Genomic DNA, 26,810 nt, shown 5'->3' with positions numbered 1-26,810 from the left:
CCTTTGTAATCCAACAACGTCTGTACTGCATGTGGGACTCGTACATAAAGTTCTTGACCCAGAGTGAGTTTATCGGCTTCAGCTACTAGCAGGGCGGCTGCAGCTACGGCTCTTAGACAAGGTGGAAGTCCGCTGGCCACTGCATCCAATTGCTTAGACATGTAGGCAACAGGTCTTTGCCATGATCCCAAGTACTGTGTCAATACTCCCACAGCCATTCTTCTTTGCTCGTGTACATATAAGTAGAATGGTCGTGTGTGATCAGGTAGACCTAATGCTGGGGCACTCATCAAAGCCTTCTTCACATCTTCAAATGCCGTTTGCTGTTCTTGGGTCCATAAGAAGGGGTCGTGCTCTGTACCTTTGATGGCTGCGTACAGAGGTTTTGCTAGTATCGCATAGCTGGGAATCCATATCCTACAGAAGCCTGCTGCCCCCAAGAATTCTCGCACTTGTCTTCTATTCTTGGGTATTGGTATTTGGCAGACAGCTTCTTTTCTCTCTGGCCCCATAATCCTTTGACCTTCAGAGATATGGAATCCTAGATACTTGACAGTTGGCAAACACAACTGAGCCTTCTTTCTAGACACCTTGTATCCTGCCTTCCAGAGAATATGTAGTAGATCGTGCGTTGCTTGCTGACATTTTTCTTTTGTAACTGCTGCTATCAACAAGTCATCTACATATTGTAACAATACACATTCTCCTGGGATAGACTCGAAATCCAATAAATCTTGACTTAGGGCTGAACCAAATAGGGTAGGTGAATTTTTAAACCCTTGGGGCAGTCTTGTCCAAGTCATTTGGCGTTTTGAGCCCGTTACAGCGTTCTCCCATTGAAAAGCGAAAATACATTGACTTTCTGCGGCAATTCGGAGGCAAAAGAAGGCATCTTTGAGATCTAAGACTGTGAAGTAAGTAGCCCCGCCCGGAATTAAAGCAAGCAGGTTATATGGATTGGGTACAACTGGATGTATACTAACAACCGCATCATTGACTGCTCTTAAGTCCTGTACAGGTCGATACTCATCTGTACCGGGCTTTTGAACAGGCAGCAATGGGGTGTTCCAGGGGGAAGTACAGAATTTTAGGATACCATACCGTATGAACTTATCCAGATAGGATTGGATGTTCTTCTTAGCCTTCTGTGGGATGTGGTATTGTCTTAGGCTCACTGGATAAACCCCAAGTTTCAGTTCAATTTTTATAGGTGGAATATTGCGGGCCAGTCCTGGTGGGTTGTTCTCTGCCCAAACTCCTGGTATGTTAAACAATGTCTCATCACTCCTAGGGTTTTGGCTAGTCAACACTGTATAAAGTCGCCACTCTTCTTCCTTTGGTACGGATAAAGTCATAATACCTGAAGGTCCATTAAACTTTAAAGATGTTGTTCCATTTGGTAGGAACGTAATCTGCGCTTGTAATTTTGATAGCATATCACGTCCCAGCAGTTGGACTGGACATTCAGGCATATAAAGGAATTGGTGTTTTACTACGTGGCCTCCCAATGTACAGAGTCGACTTTTAAGAACCGGTCTTTCAGCACTTCTTCCAGTTGCTCCTATCACAGTAATAGTCCTTCCAGATGGAGGAGCAACTAGATTAGTCACCACTGAATGTTCGGCACCAGTGTCGATCATGAACGCACTCCTTTTCCCCCCTATTGATACATCGACCATAGGCTCCGCTCGACCAAGGGGGATGGAGCCCGGTCGGTATCAATAGTCCTCCATGACCGTGTCAGCCAATCCTACGAAGTCCCTACCTTCTCTATCGCGGGACCTTTGCGCTGCTGGAATATACCTGTCTTCCCTAACACTTCCTCTGTTCCCATTACTCCCTCTATAACCATTACTCCCTCCGGGGCCTCCTCTACCTCTCGCTCTGCCTCTAAAATTTCCGTAGCCTGCCCTGGGTAGGTCTCTCTCGTACTGCTCTCTTTGCGGACATTCGTTCCTCCAATGCCCTTCTTCCTTGCAATACGCGCACTGATCCCTACTCAAAGGCTCCCTACTCCATCTATTATTGCCTCTATCTGGGCCCCGTTTATCTACGCCTGCGATTGCTACCGCTAGCATATCAGCCTTTTTACGCATCTTGCGCTCCTCCTCTTTCTTACTTTCTGTATCCCTGTTCATATAGACCTTATTTGCTACCTCCATTAGTTGGGTGATGGACATACCTGCAAACCCTTCTAACTTTTGTAGCTTGCGCTTAATATCTCCGTATGCTTGGCTGACAAAGGCGGAGTTAACCATTCGGGAATTGTCTGCGTCTTCCGGATTAAAGGGGGTGTACAAGCGGTACGCCTCCAATAATCGGTCATAAAAGACACTGGGCGCTTCATCGCTTTTCTGAATCACCTCAACTGTCTTCGACATGTTAATGGCTTTCTTTCCTCCTGCTTTCATGCCAGCAATTATAGCGTCTCTATAGGCTCTGAGTTGAACCATATCAGCACCATTTACGTTCCAATCGGGATCGGTATTGGGATAGTGTGTTGCGGCCCATGCTGCTGGATTAGCTTGGTTCAAAGCACGGGCTCTATCTTCTAATGCTTTAATGGCTGCTTGATTTATTCTTGTCCTTTCCTCATTGTTAAATAAAGTCATTAGTAACTGCTGGCAATCAGCCCATGTTGGATTATGCGTCTGTACTATTGAGGTGAACAGATCAGTCATGGCTTGTGGTTTCTCAGTATACGAGGAATTGTGGGTCTTCCAGTTTAAAAGGTCGGTAGTGGTAAATGGGACATATACGAAGACTGGGTCAGCGTGTGCCATTTGACCTGCGGCATCAATATAAGCTGACCCGGGATTTAGGCGAAGAGGCATCTGATAGTGCTTTAATTGTTGGGCACCAGTCAACTGTCGGGTTTGGATGGGGCTACGTAGGGAGGCGTCAGTCATGGGTTCCGGTCGGGGAGAGATAGGGTATGGGGATGTGGGAGGTTGGTTTTGGGAAAAGGTGGTAAATAGAACACTTCGAGCCGAGCTAGATGAAGCTTGACCGGAAGTCTGAAGTGGCGCCAAATCAGGATATTCGTTTTTAATGGGGGTGGGTTCTGGTTCCGGAAGGGGAGATTTAGTACGAGGGGGTGTGGATCCTGTACTGGAGGAGGAAGCGGAAGTGGATGAGGGTAATGAGGGGAGGGGTGCAGGACTTCCTGCGTTTGCGTCACTTCCTCTTAACGGAAAGTAAGGGGGCGGCAAAGGGATCTCGGACTCAGGGGGCGTGTCCAAAATGGGCCTAACACCAGTCCTAGTGGACGAACAAGTCCTAGCTACCATGAGGCGACACTGCTCCTCGTGGCATGTCTGGAGCCATTTTGGCGAGTCATTTACGGCCTGTCTCCAACAGTCAATATAAGGAAACTGGCCGTAAAGTTCAGGCCTACCTGATACAGCCACGTGTAAGCGCTGTACCAGAGTTAGATCCAAACTGCCACGTGGCGGCCATGCCGCAACCAAAGTAGGCCACTCCCTAGTGCACAAAGTAACTAAACGCACAGAAGACATCTTAACCCCAAAATCACAAACCTTAAATCCCTTTTTAAAATTCTTAACCATACATCCTAAGGGATCCGGAATCGTTGACTGCGACGCACCCATATTTAACAATGGAACGTCGTCGACAACGATTACTATACACGCGTACTATTCAACAGTCACACCCGTTTCCTCTGGCAACAGCACCACGTGGTACGGTTACCAAGTGAAACGTACACAATAACACAATAAACACTCAGGGAATTCCCGTACACACACAGCTGCTACACCAGTCACTATATAATCAATATTATGCCCTTTGGCGTAACTATACAGTCACCCACGCTATAATTCTCTATATACGAATTACCCGTCTATAACACACCCCAGTAACATCGTCTTTTACAAATAGCGGTTACAGTACGGTTAGCATAGGTCAAAGTACAAGTTAAGGTCACAATACAATTATTAGTGGTTATGGTGTTAAAACATGCAATTGACGACAATGATTAGTACTTATTATACAATGTCAGTAAATATACAGGGTTATGGTACCGTGCACTATAATACAGCAACACACTATTAACACTCTCGCTAGACGGCTGAGCTCGCGCTATCTAACAAGATATACACTTTACTAAAACAATCGTTAACACATTTACAATTCCCAACTAAACTATTGGCCAGTACCTTGAATGGACTACCTAAAACTATATACACCCGTTTTGGTTAGCCACACTGCCCAATCACCACATATATAGCGAGCTAGAGAACCGAATTTACACAGGCGCCTCTTAGTCGCACTATACAACGAGCTAGAGAACCGAATTTACACAGGCGCCTCTTAGTCGTACTATCAAAAGTCTAGTGGGTTCCAAATTTACACGCCTTCCCACTTAGCCCAGATAGGATGAGAACTAGCGAACCGAATTTACACAGGCGCCGCTTAGTCTCCCGGTCCCTCCGACCTAGCGAACGTAATATACACCCTAGAACGCTAGTCTAGACAAGACACCGGTGTCCGGCTAGGGCTATTTACACCAGGACCCCGCCTGACTAACCAAATCAAACGGTCTGACTAAAGAGCGTTCGATCGAGCGGTGCGCCTTCGCTCCTTCCCTCCGACAGAGGGGGCAGATACAGATTCAAAAACCCCTTTGGGCCTACCGCACAATCGGTATACCCCTAGCGGGTCCTGCCGTCTAAAACAGCAGTTGTCTTACCTCCTCGTTCCTGAACCTGAGTTCACACTCATCGACGGGGACACCCCAGCACTTCTCACGTAGAGGCCGATGATCTCCTGGACAACAGACCAGTGGCGCCGAGACGAAGGGAGGTCCACGCAGAAGTTCAGGGGTGCAGCCGTAGAGAACGTGGGCAAAGATAGACCGTCTCACGCCTCTGCCTCTCAGCTACCGTTGAACGATGAGCTTCCCGGCCAATGCACCAAATGATACCGGAGAAACTGACGGAAGCCAAGCACAGAGAGATGGACACAGGTTTCTTCAGGAAGGAAGAGATTCTTTATTGGATCACCGATCGGGACTCAGAGGGACTAATGTCACCAAAATACAGCAAGTTCTGAGCCCCGGACAATAGTGCAGGCTCCTTATATAGGCATATAACTCCTCCCATATTAAGCTCCACCCGCACATTCTCTTAACCAATCAATACAAATAAGAATTAACTTCCTGTTTGACCGCATGGCTTGTCCAGCACAATGGAGGAGGGGGAATACTATATCCTGTATTCTTGCACATGCTCCGTACACTGCTGATCGTATCTTGCCTCGTGCAACCAACTGATCGATACGTCAGCATATGCACGTACACATGCCACGTGGTAATCTCGGCCTACTAAATTTATTTTTACCGAGATTCCACCACACTGTGACATGTCAGAAGGTGTGAAAACTTCTTGCCCCAAAGACACTAAACTGAGCTGCTCCGGGCGAGAATAGAACCTGCCATTTCCTGTTCCCTCATTGACAGAAGAGGCGCGGGAATGTCTGTACTTGCGAGACACCGGTACGTACACTCGCGGGTATGTCTGTTCTTGTTCTCGTGAGTGTACGTAAAGTGGGGGTATGCCTCTATAGAACAAACTAGCAAGGGTTGTATACTTCAGGTACAGAGGCAATTTGGCCAATTCCCAACACCTGGTTTAACGAATAAGCATGTATTTATTGTTATGTACTACTTTTACCAACACCGGGCATTTAAATTAAACTTATAAATATGTACCTACTTATCTAGAAAGCCCACTGTTGGTAACCTTAGCCTGCAAAACCCACCACTTTAATTCCATGTCAATTGTATTTATAACTGAGTAAAGAGAGAGGATGAAAAATAAACCAACCACTGTAAAATAGAAAAAGAGCTAATAAAATACAAATACAGGCTTGCCCTTACGATGGTAAGTAAATAAAATGGCTCGGTTCGCTATAAGTTCTTGCTAATTGTACTATTCCATAACTGGAAAGGAGTGACCCCCCCCCCCCCCCGTGTCATTGAATTGTTGTATAATCTCACTATTAGGAAGAACCGCAGCCATTTTATCTCTTTCCCAAAGCAAACAAGAATAAGAAGGCGGGAAGCACAGGGTGAGCCCATACACAGAAGCCATTCATCCTATTGGATATTCGGCCTGTCCATCATGGGTATACGCGCTTCTAATCCAAACAACGCAAGAGTATTTCGACCAATGATCGTTAGCAATCACAAGCAACGCTCCGTCCTGATTGGGCCAGCTTCTCCCGCTGACGCGCAGTAAATACGCCCACACTTTCAGTGCCGTGTGCAAAAGAAAGCTGAGGGGCCATGGGAGGGAAACAGCCGTTAAGTGACGTGGGCGGGGAAACAGCAGGCACCTTGGGAAGAAGAAGGCGGCTGATTGGCCAGCACGCAGTTTCAAACCAGGAAGGCGCGCCATGATTGGCTATAGCATGTCCTCTCGCTCGGGCCTGACGGGCAGGGGGGGTTATTGTGTGTGTGAGGCTAGGAGTGCGCGGTACCGGCGGCAGAGCGGAGCGTAGTTACTGGGCAACTTCTAACGGAATTCCTCACGGCGACGCTCGGACCTCCGGAACATGGTAAATAGCTCGCACGGAGTAGAGCACACCCTTAGAATTATATCACTGTCCGAGCACAGCGACAGAGACCCCTGCTGATTCCTCGGCAAATGAAATGGCGGGAAACCTCAGACCGGCTGACAGGGGAGCGGAGCGGATAATCACACACTGATAAAAGGCGTCACCGCACCCGGGGACAGCTCTCACAGCACCGGGTGACGGCGGCGGCTCCGTCCGGAAACCAAGTCGTGCCGCAGCGGGGGGGGGGGGAGACTGAATAGCACTGTCACTGCGGGGGGCATGACCTGTCTGCGGGCTGTCACCACGGGCACCCGGACCCACAGTGTGCAGGATGACAGGGCTCACAGTCTGACCCCGCACACACTGACAGGAGGGGGGTCTCACAGCCTGACCCCGCACACACTGACAGGAGGGGGGGTCTCACAGCCTGACCCCGCACACACTGACAGGAGGTGGGGGGTCTGTCTGACCCCGCACATACTGACAGGAGGGGGGGGGGGGGCTCACAGCCTGACCCCGCACACACTGACAGGAGGTGGGGGGGTCTGTCTGACCCCGCACATACTGACAGGAGGGGGGGCTCACAATCTGACCCCGCACACACTGAAAGGAGGGGGGCTCACAGCCTGACCCCGCACACACTGACAGGAGGGGGGTCTCACAGCCTGACCCCGCACACACTGACAGGAGGTGGGGGGTCTGTCTGACCCCGCACATACTGACAGGAGGGGGGGCTCACAATCTGACCCCGCACACACTGAAAGGAGGGGGGCTCACAGCCTGACCCCGCACACACTGACAGGAGGGGGGCTCACAGCCTGACCCCGCACACACTGACAGGAGGTGGGGGGGGCTCACAATCTGACCCCGCACACACTGACATGAGGGGGGTCTCACAGCCTGACCCCGCACACACTGACAGGAGGGGGCCCTCACAGTCTGACAGGAGGAGCTCACCACGATGTAATGACCTGAAACTCAGACTGGACCTATCACACATCTCGGGCAACACACTGAGCAGAGAGGCAGATCACAAGGTTCACAGAGCATTTTACTACAGGGGGAAATGCTATCCCAATACTGCAAGCTGTCTTTCTTCTCTGTGCACGGTCCGAGATATGGACTATCAGCTGTTTCATACTCTGACCTTTATCGGCTAGAGAGACATGCTTCTTTCTAAAACGTGCCAAGTTTTACTCATACTACCAAATTCTGTATAAAAACCCTGTCATCAGGATGTTTCAAACAGTTACAACAAACACTTTAAAATCTTACTAAAATCTGGCTATGGTTCACAAACTTTAGCGTGTAATACCAACAACACACATTAAATTGTAGTGGTTAGTTTTAAATCTTTAAACTATTTGCATATTGCTGAATTAAAAACAAATTAGAATTTTATAACCTACATTTACTTTTGGTATGTTAGTAATGTACAATTCATATGTTGCACACACAACTGTATATCTCTGCCCCCAAAGGTTTACAGTTGTTACTAATATGTTATTCCCTGGCTGTTCTGTGTAACTGCATATACTGGGAGACTGCCTTTAGTGTAAAAAAAACAATTCTTCTTCTTAATAGGCTGGTGGTAAGGCTGGCAAAGATAGCGGGAAGGCTAAGGCCAAAGCTGTATCTCGCTCCCAAAGAGCAGGCTTGCAGGTAAATATGTGTTTTTATTTCTAGATTGCATGCAATTCTTGGTAATTGAGCGAATAGTCTAAAAATGCACTCTATAGGCAAACTTTTGCGCTTTATTTTGTAGTTTCCAGTGGGCCGTATCCACAGACACTTGAAGACCCGTACTACAAGCCATGGACGTGTTGGTGCTACAGCAGCTGTATACAGTGCTGCAATTCTGGAATATCTCACTGCCGAAGTATGTGCTTACGGGCAATGCCAAAGTGCATTTAGTCACAGTTTGAATTCATATTCGCAAAAAAAATCTAGCAGTATCTAAAGATACATTTAACGGTTTTAATACCTTATAGGTTTTGGAGCTGGCAGGAAATGCCTCCAAAGATCTAAAGGTGAAGCGTATCACTCCTCGTCACTTGCAGCTAGCCATCCGTGGAGATGAAGAGTTGGACTCTCTCATCAAGGCAACCATTGCCGGAGGAGGTATATATCTTTGCTATGTATATTCTCAGTTGTATTTAATACATTGGATCTTGACTTAAGTTTCACAGTTTTAAGGCATGGGAGGGGCTGAAGCAACACACATACTAAAAACACTTGGTCACACTTGATCCATGACTTAATATATTCTCTTTTCTAGGTGTCATTCCCCACATCCACAAATCGCTGATTGGAAAAAAGGGACAGCAGAAAACTGCATAAGGAATCAGTGTCCTGCTGCCCTCTACTATTGTACTGTAACTGGGACAGAAGAAAAAAAAATGGGGATATGTGGAATTTGTTTTGTTTATTTTCATTTAATTTTTTTTTAAAGAACTAGTTAAATGGAAGAGCATAGACACCAGAGTGTAGATTTGAGAACATTTGTATGTTGTTTAGGTAAAGTTTCACAGAAAAGTTCTTTGAGTCATGTGACTGAAATCTGTGTGTTGATTGGCTAGGTTTCTCCCGTGTGTTTTATACAAAAATGGAACAGATAAACCATTTTTTACATACGTTTGACTCTGTGTGACATTCTCCAATAGCTTATTCCTCAAATGTTCTTTAAATTTTATTGGATAACCATACCTAAATTTTTAATTAAAAAAAAATCTATTAATATTTGCATAACAAATAATCTAATAAGCTCTGACACAAGTGATCATAGAACGGAGCTTATTAAATTTGTAGGGGCCCGTGCGATTTTGTAGCCATATCACTTAAGTGAATTTGGTGGGGGGGGAAATTGCATCTATAAAATAGTTAAACTTATAAATGCATTCAAGCATATTTAATGTAAAATTAAATGTAGCAATGCATATCCATACAGTTGAGTGTTTCATACATAGACCCTTAAGACTCCATGGATAAGAGTAATTCTCTTAATGTGTTAAGCATCACAGACTATTGGACCTCACAAAATATTTGAATGCACTTTGGTCTTTTACAAAAAAAAAAGGCAAGCAGTATTTTGGGTCCTTCTGTTTTTTTTTGCAAGACCCAAGAATACCTCCATTTATACTTAAAGGGAAACTCCAGTGCCAGAAAAACGATCAGTTTTTCTGGCACTGGAGGGTCCCTCTCCCTCCCACCCACCAATCCCCGGTTACTGAAGGGGTGAAAACCCCTTCAGTCACTTACCTGGGACAGCGGCGATGTCCCTCGCCGCTGCCTCCGCGACGCTCCTCCTAATGATTAAGTCGGCCGGTGGGCGAGACTAATCTCGCTCACCGGCCGAGGAGACCTAATGCGCATGCGCGGAAATGCCGCGCATTACGTCTCCCCATAGGAAAGCATTGAAAAATCATTTCAATGCTTTCCTATGGGGTTTTGAGCGACGCTGGAGGTCCTCACACAGTGTGAGGACGTCCAGCGACGCTCTAGCACAGGAAACCTGTGCTAGAACCCAGGAAGTGACCTCTAGTGGCTGTCTAATAGACAGCCACTAGAGGTGGAGTTAACCCTGCAATGTAAATATTGCAGTTTATGAAAAACTGCAATAATTACACATGCAGGGTTAAGGGTAGTGGGAGTTGGCACCCAGACCACTCCAATGAGCAGAAGTGGTCTGGGTGCCTGGAGTGTCCCTTTAACAGCTGAAGCAATTTGTTAAATTAAGTTGACCATTGTGTGAGTAGGTTGAGTAATCAACCTTTTCACTGAGATGTAGACATGTGCACAAATCCTTTTCATCTGATACTAACATCATAGGTGGAAAGGATTTGTGCACAAGACAGATGTATTGCACGCACATTAGGACTAATTATGTAGGGTCTGTGTTGTAAGTCACCATCGTGAACTAACACTGTATGCAAAAAAAAAAAAAAAAACAGTACATGTCAAGCAACGAACATCATTTGCTATATTATTCAAGTCTGATTACACATACTTGCACCATTTATGTTGTACATTTTAAAATAACTTTGGGTTTAGGCTGTACTTAAAAATCATCTATCACAGTTAACTAAACGATTACAGGTAGACCTGTGTGGATTGACAAATTACAGTTCTTAAATCCCTCATCACGTTAAATTCTTCATTAGCATTTAATGGGGTCAGGGAGACGGGGTACAAAGCAAACTCACCTCCATAACTCAATTGTGGGAAATGTCTGTTCCCCATAACACTGATGGATGTGGGTGCCCTGGCATTCCTTCCCTAGAATTGTAAAGGCCAAAACAGCTTTGCAAATGATGCAAGTTTTTTTTAAAAAGGAAGCACAACCCAAAACTAGAGAAGTGACTTAATAAATGAAGCAAAACAAAATGTCTGTCTCAATGTGTTCAGTCATCAAATTGATTCATGGATGGTAAGCCTAGGGCATATTATGCAAATTTACACCTGTCAAAGTGTATTCAAAAGTGACAAACCAACTCTCCTACATAACTTCTTCCAAGAATACTTTTAAAACAAATCATGTAATCCTTGCAAAATGGCACAATTCTAACACATTTAAATAAACATTACTATCAAATTAAACAGGAGTGAGTTTAACCCCTTTAAACACCACTGACATAACAAAACCAGCTTTTAAGGGTTCTATAAAGACGTACAGTGTATGTTGGCATGTATACACCTGGTGACCAATTACAAAAGCTGTAAGACAACAAAATAATTAGGCATCATGAGGTCTCCAAAGGCAAGTGATCACTGGTACTCGGTAAGGGGGTCTTCCATTTTGAATGGTACACAACACAATTGTGGCTTAAATGGATAAATGAAAAGACGTAGTTAATATAAAATGGCTCAAGTTGTCCTCTTTTATTTAGCTAAGTAGGATATGATGGGGATAAAGTGGGGTTTGGGTGAGGTCAATTTTATGTAAAAATAAAGCATGGACCCAGTTGAAGACTGGAACGTTACTTAAGGACTCCTCAAAATCTGCTGTATATTATGTTCTAGTTCACTACATCTTAAGTTGTTACCATGGACATTTCACCGCTCTGCTGGTCACCTCACTCATGCGAGCCAGTATCGAGGTACACATTACTTTCCCCTGACATAGCTCACACTCATTAATTGCCTTGTTCTGGCACAATATATTTCGCCCCTGCCCTTTTGGAGCTCCGGGGTTATGGAGTTCTCCTATCTTGTAATCCCTCCTACATGCCTAGGATCCCACTTCTGCATGCTATGTCCTAAGCAGCTCTCTGCAAGTAGTAGACCTATGTTCAGCTGAGTTCACTTACCACCACAGGCCAGGGCCTCAGGACCCATATTCCATTGGCTCCTGCCAGATTCACTCTAACCACCCCAACACCTCAGGCGCTGTTACCCGCATACAATGTTATTTACCTTTATTACTTTATTCACTCTCTGTTCTCTATAGTGATATATGTATAACTATGATCTTAGACAGGTTTTACTAGCATACTATGATATAAAAAAGTGCAGCCTCCTTAACTGCAACATCACTGCTATTCAACATCCTGTAATGCCTATGCTTGTAAATGCTGTTGTGGCTTTTCAAGCCGTCTGTTACCACTTGCACACTATACAATATTTTTTTAAATGCCAAAGGTTAATCTGTAGGCAGCTTACTCGATTACAAAAGAAGGGGAAAAGAAGTAGGGGAGTCTTGGAACCGGATAAACTTCGTTTGGTTAAGTGTTATAAATTCTGCTGTACAGTAATTTTTATGATTTCTGTCTCAGTTTCTAGCTCTGCCTTGCTTCTGGTCCTCTTAAATTTTCTGATTGACTTAAATGAATTGCTGAGGGCTTTGTACTCCCAGTAACAAAGTCAAAAGAGCTAGGCCTGAGAGACACAAGCAGCTAATTATATTACAAGCAGAGGTGGGGATACCTGCCTGGAAAGAGAACTGCAGAGGAATAGGCAGAGAAGAGGATACCTGCCTAGAAGGAGAGAGCTGCAGCCTAGTCAGGTGGAAGAGCTACAAAGAAAACCCAGTCAAGCTCGGCGACTGGGTCTGAAGATTTCCAAGTCCCCTGTGGAAGCAAGGAAGTGGACTTGGCGGAGGTAATCAGTTGGGAGTACAGGAGCTCTGTCACATAGGGGATGTGGGTGGGTCGGGACCCAAAGCAATTGGTGAGATGAGGAGGAGGGGTTTATAACGTAGTCTTCTAGCTGGAGCCACAAAGGTGGCGATGGCACAGCAAGGGTAGTAACCAATTGGGCTGTGGCACTGTAATAGGCTTTGATATCCAGTATCCCCAGACATCCAAATTGTGTTAAATGCCAGTCGGGGCAGATGCATGTCTTTTAAGGACCAAGCTTCATTTGTTTTTGTCAAGTGTGTTAAACCACAATTTCCATCTCTCTCATCTATTGCACCAACACATATTATATACTGTTTTTAAAGGACAAAACGTTTTTGACTTAACATATATAAAAAAAAAAACTTTTTTGGGGGGAGCACAAAACCTCCAATATTTTTTCACAGTTTTGTCAATAGTAATGTGAGCAGAATTAATGCAGCTTAAGAAAAGTAACTCAAAATGAACTTTTTTTTTTTGGTCCTGATTTACACAGTATATCACAGTGATGGCGAACATTTTTGAGCCGGAGTGCCCAAACTAGGGATCGACAGATTCTTGGTCTGGCTGATATTCTGCATTTTCAGCAATATCGGTATTGGCCAATAAAGATACCGATATTGCTGATAATGCAGACCAGAGCTGCCGCCATCAAGGTCCAGCACACACTTACTTACCTTCCCAGCAGCTCCCTTCAACTCCCCTGTCCAACTCTCGCGAGTCCGCAGCCGTCCGAGCATTGACACGGGTTACCATGGCAACACTCCGTGCAGCACGCAGGCAGCAAGAGTTAGACAGGGGAACTGAAGGCAAGGTAAGAGTGTTGCTGGGCCCTCCAGGACCGCTGCGGGCCCCCCAGGGAATACAATATCCCCCCCACCGTGGCCAGGTAAGAAGCAGGGAGGTGGGACTAAAACAACATTTTTTAAAATTAAATATAAAAAAAAAAAAAATGTCCCTCCCCCCCCAATTTTACACACATTACATACTTACATAAACATACTCTGTATTCATTATATATATACACACACACACACACACACACACACTGCATTCATTAAATACACACTACACCAACATACTGCATTCACTATATACACACACACACTATACAAACACTCACTGCATTCACTATACTCACTATACACACACTACACAAACACTGCATTGTCCAGTGGGGCTGCTTGTGCTGCTGGACAGGCAGGCATGGGGCGAACTGGCAGAGTAGTCAGCGAGGGAGCTCTGATCTTCCTGCTTTGTTCCCTCGCGTGCCGCTTAGTGATGCTAGGAGCCAGTCTGACGTCATATTCCGGCTCCCGGTATCACTTAGTGGCACGTGAGCAATAAGAGCTCAGGCTACAGCACTCCCTCGCCGCAAGCTCGCAATAGAAGCTTCCGCATGCCTCGTGAGGGGCCGAAAGGTGGCCAGCTGGACAGTTCTTGGGCCCTCAGGACACAAGGCTAATAAGGCAGTGCTGCCCAAGGCAAATGCCTTGTTAGCCTCGTGGTGAATACTCGGTTTGCCAGCTGTGGCAAACGTGCCATAGGTTTGCCATCACTGGTATATTATATGTCTAGGATTTCAGTTTTTTCATAGATTCAAGTAACAAAATACAATTAAATGTTTAGTGATTTCAGAATTTGGTATGTTTGTCTTCTAAGTTTATTAGCCATCACAGAAAACAAGTACTTTAACTGCCAATCTCTGCTAAATATATATGATTTTTAACATACAAACTTGGATACCTATTTCAGTTTTTACAGTTAGAATTTTGATAGGTCTATTACTCATTTGGGGGGCATTGTAGCAGTTTGTCAATTACCTCATAAATGAATAGCATTTGTGAAAGTAGACAGCACTTGTTCTGTCATATGGGATATTTTGAGCCTTATTATGTAGCCATTTTAGCACCAATTTCTTTTGAAGTTTATGCTATTATATTTTTGTACATGCACATTGCAATTTAGCGCTTTTGTTCCACTGTAATTATCTTAACTGTACTCAGAAAAAAATTATTGAGTACAGCAAGAACCCAAATGTATACCTTTGCAAAGTAATCTTAATCCTATCACAAATCCTAAACCAAACCCTAATTCTAAACCAACTGCCAAATCTAACCCCAATTATAAACCACACCCTAATCTATACCCTAAACCTATGCCTAACCCTTACGTCTGCGGATGTCAGCAGAGGAATTACCTTGCTAATTTCAGCAAACTGATACTCTTGCTGGTCCTAATCCTAAAATGAATTCTAAACCTAGTTCTAAACATAGACCTAATATTTATCTAAAAGCTAATATTAATCCCTAATGTAATCTTAATCCCAAGAGGTTCCCCTCTGCCAATATCAGTACGGATATTAGTAAAGGGAATTCTAGGCTATAACAGAAAGAAATATATATCCCTATCACACAAAAAATTAAATGCCTTTACAGTGTGATCAGTGCTGAGCAACTGGCAAAGCCAGGACCGTCTTTAACGCGGGGCAAAAGGGGCCCTGTGAATTGCGCAGCCCCCATGGACCCAGCAGTGCGGCTGCACAGAGCCGCACCGGCCCGCACATTGAAGAGGGCCCCCCAGGTGGCACTTTCACTAAGGGACACCCGGTGAGCATGTGTCTGCAGGATACCTTCCTGTTCGGCAGCCGTCTGGGAGGTAATAAATGTCGCGCGTCACTTCCTCCCACCGGATATCAGAACTGCACGGGAGGAGGAAGTCAGGGAGAAGGGGAATTCTAGAAGATAACTCCCAACTGCCTCAGCCTGCCACTGGACCTCAGGGAAAACACCCTCCAGGAAAAGGTAAGAACCTGGAGAGTGGCTAAATGTAGCATGTGTGTGCGCGTGTGTCAGCATGCCCGTCCGTGTGTGTGTGCGCGTGTGTCAGCATGCCCGTCCGTGTGTGTGTCAGCATGCCCGTCCGTGTGTGTGTGTGTGTGTGTGCGCGCGTGTGTGTGTGTCAGCATGCCCGTCCGTGTGTGTGTGTGTGCGCGTGTGTGTGTCAGCATGCCCGTCCGCGTGTGTGTGTGTGCGCGTGTGTGTGTCAGCATGCCCGTCCGTGTGTGTGTGTGTGCGCGTGTGTGTGTCAGCATGCCCGTCCGTGTGTGTGTGTGTGCGCGTGTGTGTGTCAGCATGCCCGTCCGTGTGTGTGTGCGCGCGTGTGTGTCAGCATGCCCGTCCGTGTGTGTGTGCGCGCGTGTGTGTCAGCATGCCCGTCCGTGTGTGTGTGCGCGCGTGTGTGTCAGCATGCCCGTCCGTGTGTGTGTGCGCGTGTGTGTGTGTCAGCATGCCCGTCCGTGTGTGTGTCAGCATGCCCGTCCGTGTGTGTGTCAGCATGCCCGTCCGTGTGTGTGTGTGCGTGTGTCAGCATGCCCGTCCGTGTGTGTGTGTGCGCGCGTGTGTCAGCATGCCTGTCCGTGTGTGTGTGTGTGCGTGTGTGCCAGCATGCCCGTCCGTGTGTGTGCGCGCGTGTGTGTGTGTCAGCATGCCCGTCCGTGTGTGTGTGTGTGCCAGCATGCCCGTCCGTGTGTGTGTGTGTGCGTGTGTGCCAGCATGCCCGTCCGTGTGTGTGTGTGCGCGCGCGTGTCAGCATGCCCGTCCGTGTGTGTGCGCGCGCGTGTCAGCATGCCCGTCCGTGTGTGCCAGCGTGTGTCAGCATGCCCGTCCGTGTGTGTGTGTGTGTGCGCGTGTGTCAGCATGCCCGTCCGTGTGTGTGTGTGTGTGTGTGTGTGTGCCAGCATGCCCGTCCGTGTGTGTGTGTGTGTGCGCGTGTGTGTGTGTCAGCATGCCCGTCCGTGTGTGTGTGTGTGTGTGCGCGCGTGTGTGTGTGTCAGCATGCCCGTCCGTGTGTGTGTGTGTGCGCGCGTGTGTGTGTCAGCATGCCCGTCCGTGTGTGTGTGTCAGCATGCCCGTCCGTGTGTGTGTGCGCGCGTGTGTGTGTCAGCATGCCCGTCCGTGTGTGTGTGCGCGCGTGTGTGTGTCAGCATGCCCGTCCGTGTGTGTGTCAGCATGCCCGTCCGTGTGTGTGTGTCAGCATGCCCGTCCGTGTGGGTGTGTCAGCATGCCCGTCCGTGTGTCAGCATGCCCGTCCGTGTGTGTGTGTGTGCGCGTGTGTCAGCATGCCTGTCCGTGTGTGTGTGTGTGCGCGTGTGTCAGCATGCCCGTCCGTGTGTGTGTGTGTGTGTGTGTGCCAGCATGCCCGTCCGTGTGTGTGCGCGCGCGTGTGTGTGTGTCAGCATGCCCGTCCGTGTGTGTGCGCGCGTCAGCATGCCCGTCCGTGTGTGCCAGCGTGTGTCAGCATGCCCGTCCGTGTGTGTGTGTGTCAGCATGCCCGTCCGTGTGTGTGCGCGTGTGTCAGCATGCCCGTCCGTGTGTGTGTGTGTGCCAGCATGCCCGTCCGTGTGTGTGTGTGTGTGCCAGCATGCCCGTCCGTGTGTGTGTGCGCGCGCGTGTGTGTGTCAGCATGCCCGTCCGTGTGTGTGCGCGCGTGTGTCAGCATGCCCGTCCGTGTGTGTGCGCGCGCGTGTGTCAGCATGCCCGTCCGTGTGCGCGCGCGTGTGTCAGCATGCCCGTCCGTGTGTGTGCGCGCGTGTGTCAGCATGCCCGTCCGTGTGTGTGTGCGCGTGTGTGTCAGCATGCCCGTCCGTGTGTGTGTGCGCGTGTGTCAGCATGCCCGTCCGTGTGTGTGTGTGCCAGCATGCCCGTCCGTGTGTGTGTGCGCCAGCATGCCCGTCCGTGTGTGTCAGCATGCCCGTCCGTGTGTGTGCGCGCGCGTGTCAGCATGCCCGTCCGTGTGTGTGCGCGCGTGTGCGCGTGTGTCAGCATGCCCGTCCGTGCGTGTGTGCGCGCGTGTCAGCATGCCCGTCCGTGTGTGTGCGCGCGTGTGTCAGCATGCCCGTCCGTGTGTGTGCGCGCGTGTGTCAGCATGCCCGTCCGTGTGTGTGCGCGCGCGTCAGCATGCCCGTCCGTGTGTGTGCGCGCGCGTCAGCATGCCCGTCCGTGTGTGTGCGCGCGCGTGTCAGCATGCCCGTCCGTGTGTGTGTGCGCGCGCGTGTCAGCATGCCCGTCCGTGTGTGTGCGCGCGCGTGTCAGCATGCCCGTCCGTGTGTGTGCGCGCGCGTGTCAGCATGCCCGTCCGTGTGTGTGCGCGCGTGTGTCAGCATGCCCGTCCGTGTGTGTGCGTGTGTGTGTCAGCATGCCCGTCCGTGTGTGTGCGCGCGCGTCAGCATGCCCGTCCGTGTGTGTGCGCGCGCGTCAGCATACCCGTCCGTGTGTGTGCGCGTGCGCGTGTCAGCATGCCCGTCCGTGTGTGTGTGTGTGTGTGCGCGTGTCAGCATGCCCGTCCGTGTGTGCGCGCGTCAGCATGCCCGTCCGTGTGTGCGCGCGTCAGCATGCCCGTCCGTGTGTGCGCGCGTCAGCATGCCCGTCCGTGTGTGCGCGCGTCAGCATGCCCGTCCGTTTGTGCGCGCGTCAGCATGCCCGTCCGTTTGTGCGCGCGTCAGCATGCCCGTCCGTTTGTGCGCGCGTCAGCATGCCCGTCCGTTTGTGCGCGCGTCAGCATGCCCGTCCGTGTGTGCGCGCGTCAGCATGCCCGTCCGTGTGTGTGTGCGCGTCAGCATGCCCGTCCGTGTGTGTGTGCGCGTCAGCATGCCCGTCCGTGTGTGTGTGCGCGTCAGCATGCCCGTCCGTGTGTGTGCGTCAGTATGCACGTGTGTGTGTGCGTGTCAGCATGCCCGACCGTGTGTGTGTGCGTGTCACCATGCCCGTCCGTGTCAGCATGCCCGTCCGTGTGTGTGTCAGCATGCCCGTCCGTGTGTGTGTCAGCATGCCCGTCCGTGTGTGTGTGTGCGCGCGTGTGTGTCAGCATGCCCGTCCGTGTGTGTGTGTGTGTGCGCGTGTGTCAGCATGCCTGTCCGTGTGTGTGTGTGTGCGCGTGTGCCAGCATGCCCGTCCGTGTGTGTGCGCGCGTGTGTGTGTGTGTGCCAGCATGCCCGTCCGTGTGTGTGTGTGCGTGTGTGCCAGCATGCCCGTCCGTGTGTGTGTGTGTGCGTGTGTGCCAGCATGCCCGTCCGTGTGTGTGCGCGCGTGTGTGTGTGTCAGCATGCCCGTCCGTGTGTGTGCGCGCGCGTGTCAGCATGCCCGTCCGTGTGTGCCAGCGTGTGTCAGCATGCCCGTCCGTGTGTGTGTGTGTCAGCATGCCCGTCCGTGTGTGTGTGTGTGCGCGTGTGTCAGCATGCCCGTCCGTGTGTGTGTGTGTGTGTGTGCCAGCATGCCCGTCCGTGTGTGTGTGTGTGTGTGCGCGTGTGTGTGTGTCAGCATGCCCGTCCGTGTGTGTGTGTGTGTGCGCGCGTGTGTGTGTCAGCATGCCCGTCCGTGTGTGTGTGTGCGCGCGTGTGTGTGTGTCAGCATGCCCGTCCGTGTGTGTGTGCGCGCGTGTGTGTGTCAGCATGCCCGTCCGTGTGTGTGTGCGCGCGTGTGTGTGTGTGTCAGCATGCCCGTCCGTGTGGGTGTCAGCATGCCCGTCCGTGTGGGTGTCAGCATGCCCGTCCGTGTGGGTGTCAGCATGCCCGTCCGTGTGGGTGTCAGCATGCCCGTCCGTGTGTCAGCATGCCCGTCCGTGTGTGTGTGTGTGCGCGTGTGTGTGTCAGCATGCCTGTCCGTGTGTGTGTGTGCGCGTGTGTCAGCATGCCCGTCCGTGTGTGTGTGTGTGTGTGCCAGCATGCCCGTCCGTGTGTGTGCGCGCGCGCGCGTGTGTGTGTGTCAGCATGCCCGTCCGTGTGTGTGTGTGTGTCAGCATGCCCGTCCGTGTGTGTGCGCGCGTCAGCATGCCCGTCCGTGTGTGCCAGCGTGTGTCAGCATGCCCGTCCGTGTGTGTGTGTGTCAGCATGCCCGTCCGTGTGTGTGTGTGTGTGTGTGCGCGTGTGTCAGCATGCCCGTCCGTGTGTGTGTGTGTGTGCCAGCATGCCCGTCCGTGTGTGTGTGTGTGTGTGTGTGCCAGCATGCCCGTCCGTGTGTGTGTGTGTGCCAGCATGCCCGTCCGTGTGTGTGCGCGCGCGTGTGTGTCAGCATGCCCGTCCGTGTGTGTGCGCGCGTGTCAGCATGCCCGTCCGTGTGTGTGTGCGCGCGCGTGTGTCAGCATGCCCGTCCGTGTGCGCGCGCGTGTGTCAGCATGCCCGTCCGTGTGTGTGCGCGCGTGTGTCAGCATGCCCGTCCGTGTGTGTGTGCGCGCGTGTGTGTCAGCATGCCCGTCCGTGTGTGTGTGCGCGTGTGTCAGCATGCCCGTCCGTGTGTGTGTGTGTGTGTGTGCCAGCATGCCCGTCCGTGTGTGTGCGCGCGCGCGTGTGTGTCAGCATGCCCGTCCGTGTGTGTGCGCGCGCGTGTCAGCATGCCCGTCCGTGTGTGTGCGCGTGTGCGCGTGTGTCAGCATGCCCGTCCGTGCGTGTGTGCACGCGTGTCAGCATGCCCGTCCGTGCGTGTGCGCGCGTCAGCATGCCCGTCCGTGCGTGTGCGCGCGCGTCAGCATGCCCGTCCGTGCGTGTGCGCGCGCGTCAGCATGCCCGTCCGTGTGTGTGCGCGCGCGTGTCAGCATGCCCGTCCGTGTGTGTGCGCGCGCGTCAGCATGCCCGTCCGTGTGTGTGTGCGCGCGCGTGTCAGCATGCCCGTCCGTGTGTGTGCGCGCGCGTGTCAGCATGCCCGTCCGTGTGTGTGCGCGCGCGTGTCAGCATGCCCGTCCGTGTGTGTGCGCGCGCGTGTCAGCATGCCCGTCCGTGTGTGTGCGCGCGTGTGTCAGCATGCCCGTCCGTGTGTGTGTGTGTGTGTGTGTCAGCATGCCCGTCCGTGTGTGTGCGCGCGTCAGCATGCCCGTCCGTGTGTGTGCGCGCGCGTCAGCATGCCCGTCCGTGTGTGTGCGCGCGCGTGTCAGCATGCCCGTCCGTGTGTGTGCGCGCGCGCGCGTGTCAGCATGCCCGTCCGTGTGTGTGCGCGCGCGCGTGTCAGCATGCCCGTCCGTGTGTGTGCGCGCGTGTGTCAGCATGCCCGTCCGTGTGTGTGCGCGCGTGTGTCAGCATGCCCGTCCGTGTGTGTGTGTGTGTGTGTGTCAGCATGCCCGTCCGTGTGTGTGTGCGCGTCAGCATGCCCGTCCGTGTGTGTGTGCGCGTCAGCATGCCCGTCCGTGTGTGTGTGCGCGTCAGCATGCCCGTCCGTGTGTGTGTGCGCCAGCATGCCCGTCCGTGTGTGTGTGCGCGTCAGCATGCCCGTCCGTCCGTGTGTGTGTGTCCGTGTGTGTGTGTGCGCGCATCAGCATGCCCGTCCGTGTGTGTGTGTGTGTGCGCGTCAGCATGCCCGTCCGTGTGTGTGCGCGTGTCAGCATGCCCGTCCGTGTGTGTGTGTGTGCGCGTGTCAGCATGCCCGTCCGTGTGTGTGTGTGTGCGCGTGTCAGCATGCCCGTCCGTGTGTGTGTGTGTGCGCGTGTCAGCATGCCCGTCCGTGTGTGCGCGCGTCAGCATGCCCGTCCGTTTGTGCGCGCGTCAGCATGCCCGTCCGTTTGTGCGCGCGTCAGCATGCCCGTCCGTTTGTGCGCGCGTCAGCATGCCCGTCCGTTTGTGCGCGCGTCAGCATGCCCGTCCGTTTGTGCGCGCGTCAGCATGCCCGTCCGTTTGTGCGCACGTCAGCATGCCCGTCCGTGTGTGTGTGCGCGTCAGCATGCCCGTCCGTGTGTGTGTGCGCGTCAGCATGCCCGTCCGTGTGTGTGCGTCAGTATGCACGTGTGTGTGTGTGCGTGTCAGCATGCCCGACCGTGTGTGTGTGCGTGTCAGCATGCCCGTCCGTGTCAGCATGCCCGTCCGTGTCTGTGTGTGTCAGCATGCCCGTCCGTGTCTGTGTGTGTGCGCGTGTCAGCATGCCCGTCCGTGTCTGTGTGCGTGTCAGCATGCCCGTCCGTGTGTGTGTGTGTGTGTGCGTGTCAGCATGCCCGTCCGTGTGTGTGTGCGTGTCAGCATGCCTGTCCGTGTGTGTGTGTGCGTGTCAGCATGCCCGTCCGTGTGTGTGTGTGTCAGTATGCACGTGTGTGTGTGTCAATACGTCTGTCAGTGTATGTGTGTGTCTGTGTGTGTTTCAGTATTTCTGTTAGTATATGTCTGTGTGCGTCAATATATCTGTCAGTGTGTCTGTATGTCTGAATGTGTGTCAATATGTCTGCCAGTATGTGTATGTCAGTATGTATCTGCAAATGTGTCAATATGTCTGTGTGTGTGTATGTGTCAGTATGTGTGTCAGTATGTCTGTCAGTATGTTTTGAATCTCTCTACTTCACTTCCCCCACTGCATTGTGGTGAAAAGTGGGGTTGGATGTAATTGGGGGGTGGGAGGGACAGTGCCCATGGGGCCCAAAAAATGCTTTGCCCAGGGTCCTATTCATATTATAGACGGCCCTGGGCAAAGCCAATGGAATTGAGGGAGACCTTTCAGGTCTGTTCAGACCCTGTGGATCTCCATAAGCAGGAAGCACACAGAGAATCACAGTGGCTGAGTGCCATCAATTGCTTGATACCTGGGTCCCCATGGTGTGTTAGCCATGCTTACACTACATTCCCTTCAATAGGGATTTAAATCCCAACTGAATATGCTGCATACTCTGACAGTTGAGCCGCTTGCAGCACTGAAAGTCAGCAATGACCCCAGCTGACAGAGAGGAGTCCCAGATTGCATTGTAACAATAGGGATTTCATACCCTATTTTAAATGTCTTTAATGTATTTAATGTTTTGCAGCGCTCACTTTGAGGATTGCAAACAGAGAATCGGTCAGTCTGAAGCCGCCAATTCTGGCCCAGGTATCAAATGATCCCTGTGGTTCAGTTACAAGCAGTAAAATGGTCACTACTGGCATAATATCACATGACAGGATTATTCTGTCATGGGTCCTTAACCCCACCAGACAGTTTTTCAATTTTCTTACCGTTAAGGACCAGGGTTGTTTTCACATTTTGCGGTCTTTGTGCTTGGCTGCAATTTTTCCCGTACTCATTAAATGGTCTCTTTCTAAAGATACCATTATTTTCATCATATCACATAACTTACTATAAAAAATAAATAAGTTATGAAATATGATAAAATTAAATAAAAAAAACAAAAAGAAAAAACCCTTTTCGAACTTTGACCCCCAAAATCAATTACACATCTACAACCGCCAAAAAACACCCGTGCTAAATAGTTTCAAAATTTTGTCCTGAGTTTAGAAATACCCAAATGTTAACATATTTTCAGCTTTTTTTGAAAGTTATAGGGCAATAAGTACAAGTAGCATTTTTCTATTTCCAAATCATTTTTTTTCTACATTAACGCAAGTTACATTGTAACACTGATATATGTCAGGAATCCCTGAATATCCCTTCACATGTACATATTTTTTTTATAAAATAGACAACCCAATATGCGTTATGTCCAGTCTTTTTTAGTAGCTAAAAAGGCAAAAAAATACAACAAAAAAAAAAAACAATTATGAATGCTAACTTTGGCCAGTGTTTGTGACTAAGTGGCTACTAAAAAAGACTGGACATACCCCATTTGTAATACCTTGGGTTGTTTTCTTTTGCAAATGGTATGCCATCATGGGGGTAATTTTTATTCCTGGGCTACCATACGGTCTCAAAGGCAACATAACCAATCTGGCAAATTTCAACGTGAAAAAATGCAAAATCAAGCCTTATATTTGAACCTGTAACTTTCAAGGACCATTTTTGTTGAACGTACTTATTATGATGATGATGTTATTTATATAGCGCCATCAAATTCCGCAGCGCTTTACAATGGATGGACAAACAGATATGTAGTTGTAACCAGACAAGTTGGACACACAGGAACAGAGGGGTTGAGGGCCCTGCTCAATGAGCATGCTGGAGGGAGTGGGGTAAAGTGACACAAAAAGGTAAGGATAGTATTAGACTAGTGACAGTTGCAAAAGAGGAATTAGTTGGTAGCTATTAACAGTTTAATTGATACGCTTTTATGAAGAAGTGGGTTTTTAATGATTTTTTGAAGAAGTGGAGACTGGGTGAGCATCTAACAGAGGAGGGAAGCGAGTTCCACAGGAACGGAGCAGCCCTTGAGAAGTCTTGAAGGCGAGCATTAGAGGTGGGAGTACGGACAGAAGATAGACATAAGTCTTCAGCAAAGCGTAAGGGCCTAGACAGGACATACTTCTGTATTAGGGAGGATAGATAGGTGGGAGCAGCATTATGTAGAGATTTGAAAGCAAGAACCAGAATTTTAAATTGAGTCCTATATCTTACAGGAAGCCAATGTAGGGACTGACAAAAGGGTGAGGCGTGGGAGGTGCGGGCGGACAAGAAGATGAGCCTCGCGGCCGCATTCATTATGGACTGTAACGGCGCAAGATGGGAGCACGCAAGATCACTGAGAAGAGGATTAAAGTAGTCAAGGCGAGCAAGGGACAGTGGAATGGACCAGCACCTTAGTCACATCTGGAGTTAAGTAGGGTCGGATGCGCGCAATGTTTTTGAGGTGGAAACGACCAGATTTGGCGATAGACTGAACATGAGGCTTGAAAGAGAGGTCGGAGTCAAAGAGAACACCTAGGCAGTGAGCCTGCGTGGTGGAGCTGATGGTAGCACCATTGACTTGCAGGGAGATAGACACAGGAGTAACAACACTTGAGGGAGGTAAGACTAGAATTTCAGTTTTGGTCAAGTTTAGTTTAAGGAAGTGGGCAGCCATCCAGTTAGAAATAGAGAGGCAGTCAGAGACACTAGTCAAGAGGGATGGGGAGAGATCAGGAGAGGACAGGTAGATTTGCGTGTCATCTGCATAAAAATGATATTGGAAGCCAAAGGGGCTAATGAGTTTACCAAGGGAGGCAGTATAGATGGAGAACAGTAGGGGACCAAGGACTGTCCCTTGGGGGACACCAACAGAGAGGAGTTGGGGAGAAGAAGCAAAGCCAGAGAAAGAAACACTGAAAGAGCACTGTGAGAGGTAGGAGGAGCACCAGGAGAAAGCAATATCTTGTAGACTGATATTGCGGAGGATGAGAAGAAGTTGTTGATGATCAACAGTGTCAAAAGCCGCAGTTCGAGGTCGGGAAAGGGGTTAAGAGAATGACAACCATGACAGAGTAATTCCATCATTGCTCTTTAAAGGGACACTAACAACTTTTGTTTAATGCAGTGGTTTGGTGTATAGGTCACTGCTCAATTCTCTGCCATTTAGGAGTTAAATCACTTTCTTTATGCAACCCTAGCCACACCTACCCTGCCTGTGACTTATACAATCAACATACATAATTCCTGTGAAGAAAGATCTAATTTTTAAATTCTCAAGAATATCTTATCTCCTGCTGTGTTAATTGTCTGCTAAGGCTTGCAAAAGACCTCCATGTGTATGATTATAGTGCAATTAACAGAGCAGAGATTCAATTTTCTAAAGTAAATACACTATGCTTTAAGATCGGATTAAAAATGAAAATTTTTTTAAGGTTAGCTGTAAGAAGGCATGACTAGGGCAGCATAAATAGAAACAACAGTAATGATATAGCTCTTAAATGACAGAACTGAGCACCGAGACTGCAGGGGCATGATCTATACACCAAAGCTGCTACATTACATTGACATTGATTTGGTGCTTGGAGTAGCCCTTTAATAGTCAAGTGCCTTTTACTATAGAGTGGACATGGCCAGCAACCAGAATGTTAGCTACAATGGACTACCTGAAAGCTCTGGCAGCACTAACGCAGAAGCCAGTGCATGAAGCGGCAGCTTGATGGAATCCTGAGTTAAATGTGAACTGCATTCAAATCCCCAATTCATAAGGAAAATTATGAACTAGATATAATTTCTCTTTAGGGTTAAATGCAAATACAAATCCAATTGAATAACCAGGTGCATAAAAAAAAAAAACCCCAAAAAAACCACACCAAGATTTATAAAAATGTAAACAGAGCGGAACCTCCTTCATGCAGGATGTCTCTTCAAGCAATTTTACCTGAGTTATGAAGTCGTAAACCTTCACCAGTCAGGCATTTCTGTCAGAAGGTGAAATGTATGTCAAGCCAAGATGTTTAAAGATTTCCTCTTCAGAATGAGCGGGTAGGTAACATCTCTGTAAACAGAAAAGGAAAATTGTCTAATGATCATGCATTACCTATGTGAACATTATCAGAGTTATAATGCATCTTCATAATTGACTGAGAAAGTTACTTACATTAAGTCTTGCCTAGTGTAGCAGTACACACAAATTAGAAAGCACTCATGCCATAAACTCCAACTTTTATGTTAAACAGAATTATTTTAATGGGAGGTGACTAACCGCCTCATGTCCTGTGCTGTGGACAATATAGGCATTTACAAACAGTGACCTTTGAATCTTGACTCAGAGTTCCTAATAAAGAGCACCTTACATGCAAATATGATTTAGGTGCCTGGTACTCGTGAAAGAGTGAATCTGATTGCGAATCATGCAAATAATCATCCCTGATTTTTTTTTTTTGTGCACAATGCCGTAAACATTCTATAACAAAACTATTTCACCATGACTCCACCCTTTCTTGTCTCCCTCTTTCAAGGCGAAGAGAAACAAGATATAAAAAAAACAAAAAAAAACAAAAAACACATGGAACAATTATATTCACAGATAATCTTTTTGAGCAAATTATTGGAAGTTAGTAGAATATTTTATTTTTTGTAATGATTGAAATACCACTCTTGGCTATATTGTGCATCGCCATTGCATAGTTATTAGTAACATTACTAAGCATGTGTGAGTGAAGTCACACGTCCTCACTAATTGAAAGCAATGTGTGAAAAGATTGGTTAATAGATCATCAAGTTCCTATGTGCAGCCGACACTTGCAGGATGATCAATTTTCAGAAAACCTGCAAAAGAGGGATATTCAGAAGGCAGAATCTCACCTTTTCAGTGTCATAAAGCCCATGGCTGTTTAGAGACATTTTTTTCTCGTGCAAGGAGTACCTCCTGAGTTCCCTCTCAAAGTGCTGTAAAGAAGAGTAGACTGTTTTTTTTTTTTTACCATGGGCATTTAAATAAGAAATCAGCAATCATTTATTGTGCCACATTTCCCTTGTATGCAGTGTGACTATTAAAAAA

General features: G+C 49.0%; 2 protein-coding genes across 5 annotated transcripts in view; one reads left to right on the top strand and one right to left on the bottom strand.

The window, feature by feature from the left end:
• Positions 1-26,810, bottom strand: part of LOC134603017 (DNA-directed DNA/RNA polymerase mu-like) — a 77,778-nt gene that overhangs the window by 12,532 nt on the left and 38,436 nt on the right. For 3 of the 4 annotated variants that reach the window (XM_063448588.1, XM_063448587.1, XM_063448584.1), the window contains exons 11-12: positions 26,615-26,698; positions 25,689-25,805 (exon numbers count right to left, since the gene is read on the bottom strand). In XM_063448588.1, coding sequence (XP_063304658.1) covers positions 25,719-25,805; positions 26,615-26,698 — 171 coding nt within the window. In that variant the 3' untranslated portion in view covers positions 25,689-25,718. The remainder of the gene's footprint in view (positions 1-25,688; positions 25,806-26,614; positions 26,699-26,810) is intronic. The other variant, XM_063448586.1, reaches the window with a different exon arrangement.
• Positions 6,433-9,212, top strand: LOC134601126 (histone H2A.V). Its single transcript, XM_063445560.1, has 5 exons — positions 6,433-6,579; positions 8,164-8,241; positions 8,345-8,458; positions 8,571-8,700; positions 8,858-9,212. The coding sequence occupies exons 1-5, from the start codon at positions 6,577-6,579 to the stop codon at positions 8,917-8,919; spliced, it is 387 nt and encodes a 128-aa protein (XP_063301630.1). The 5' UTR covers positions 6,433-6,576; the 3' UTR covers positions 8,920-9,212.

This window comes from Pelobates fuscus, chromosome 3 (genome assembly GCF_036172605.1).
Source record: "Pelobates fuscus isolate aPelFus1 chromosome 3, aPelFus1.pri, whole genome shotgun sequence".
NCBI lineage: Eukaryota > Metazoa > Chordata > Amphibia > Anura > Pelobatidae > Pelobates > Pelobates fuscus.
Note: the sequence above shows the minus strand (reverse complement) of the source record. Positions and strands in the feature narration are given on the sequence as shown.

Coding starts and splice junctions, on each gene's coding strand:
- LOC134601126 (XM_063445560.1), top strand. Junction 8,242..8,344: donor CCCAAAGAGCAGGCTTGCAG/GTAAATATGTGT, acceptor TTTATTTTGTAG/TTTCCAGTGGGCCGTATCCA. Junction 8,701..8,857: donor GGCAACCATTGCCGGAGGAG/GTATATATCTTT, acceptor TCTCTTTTCTAG/GTGTCATTCCCCACATCCAC.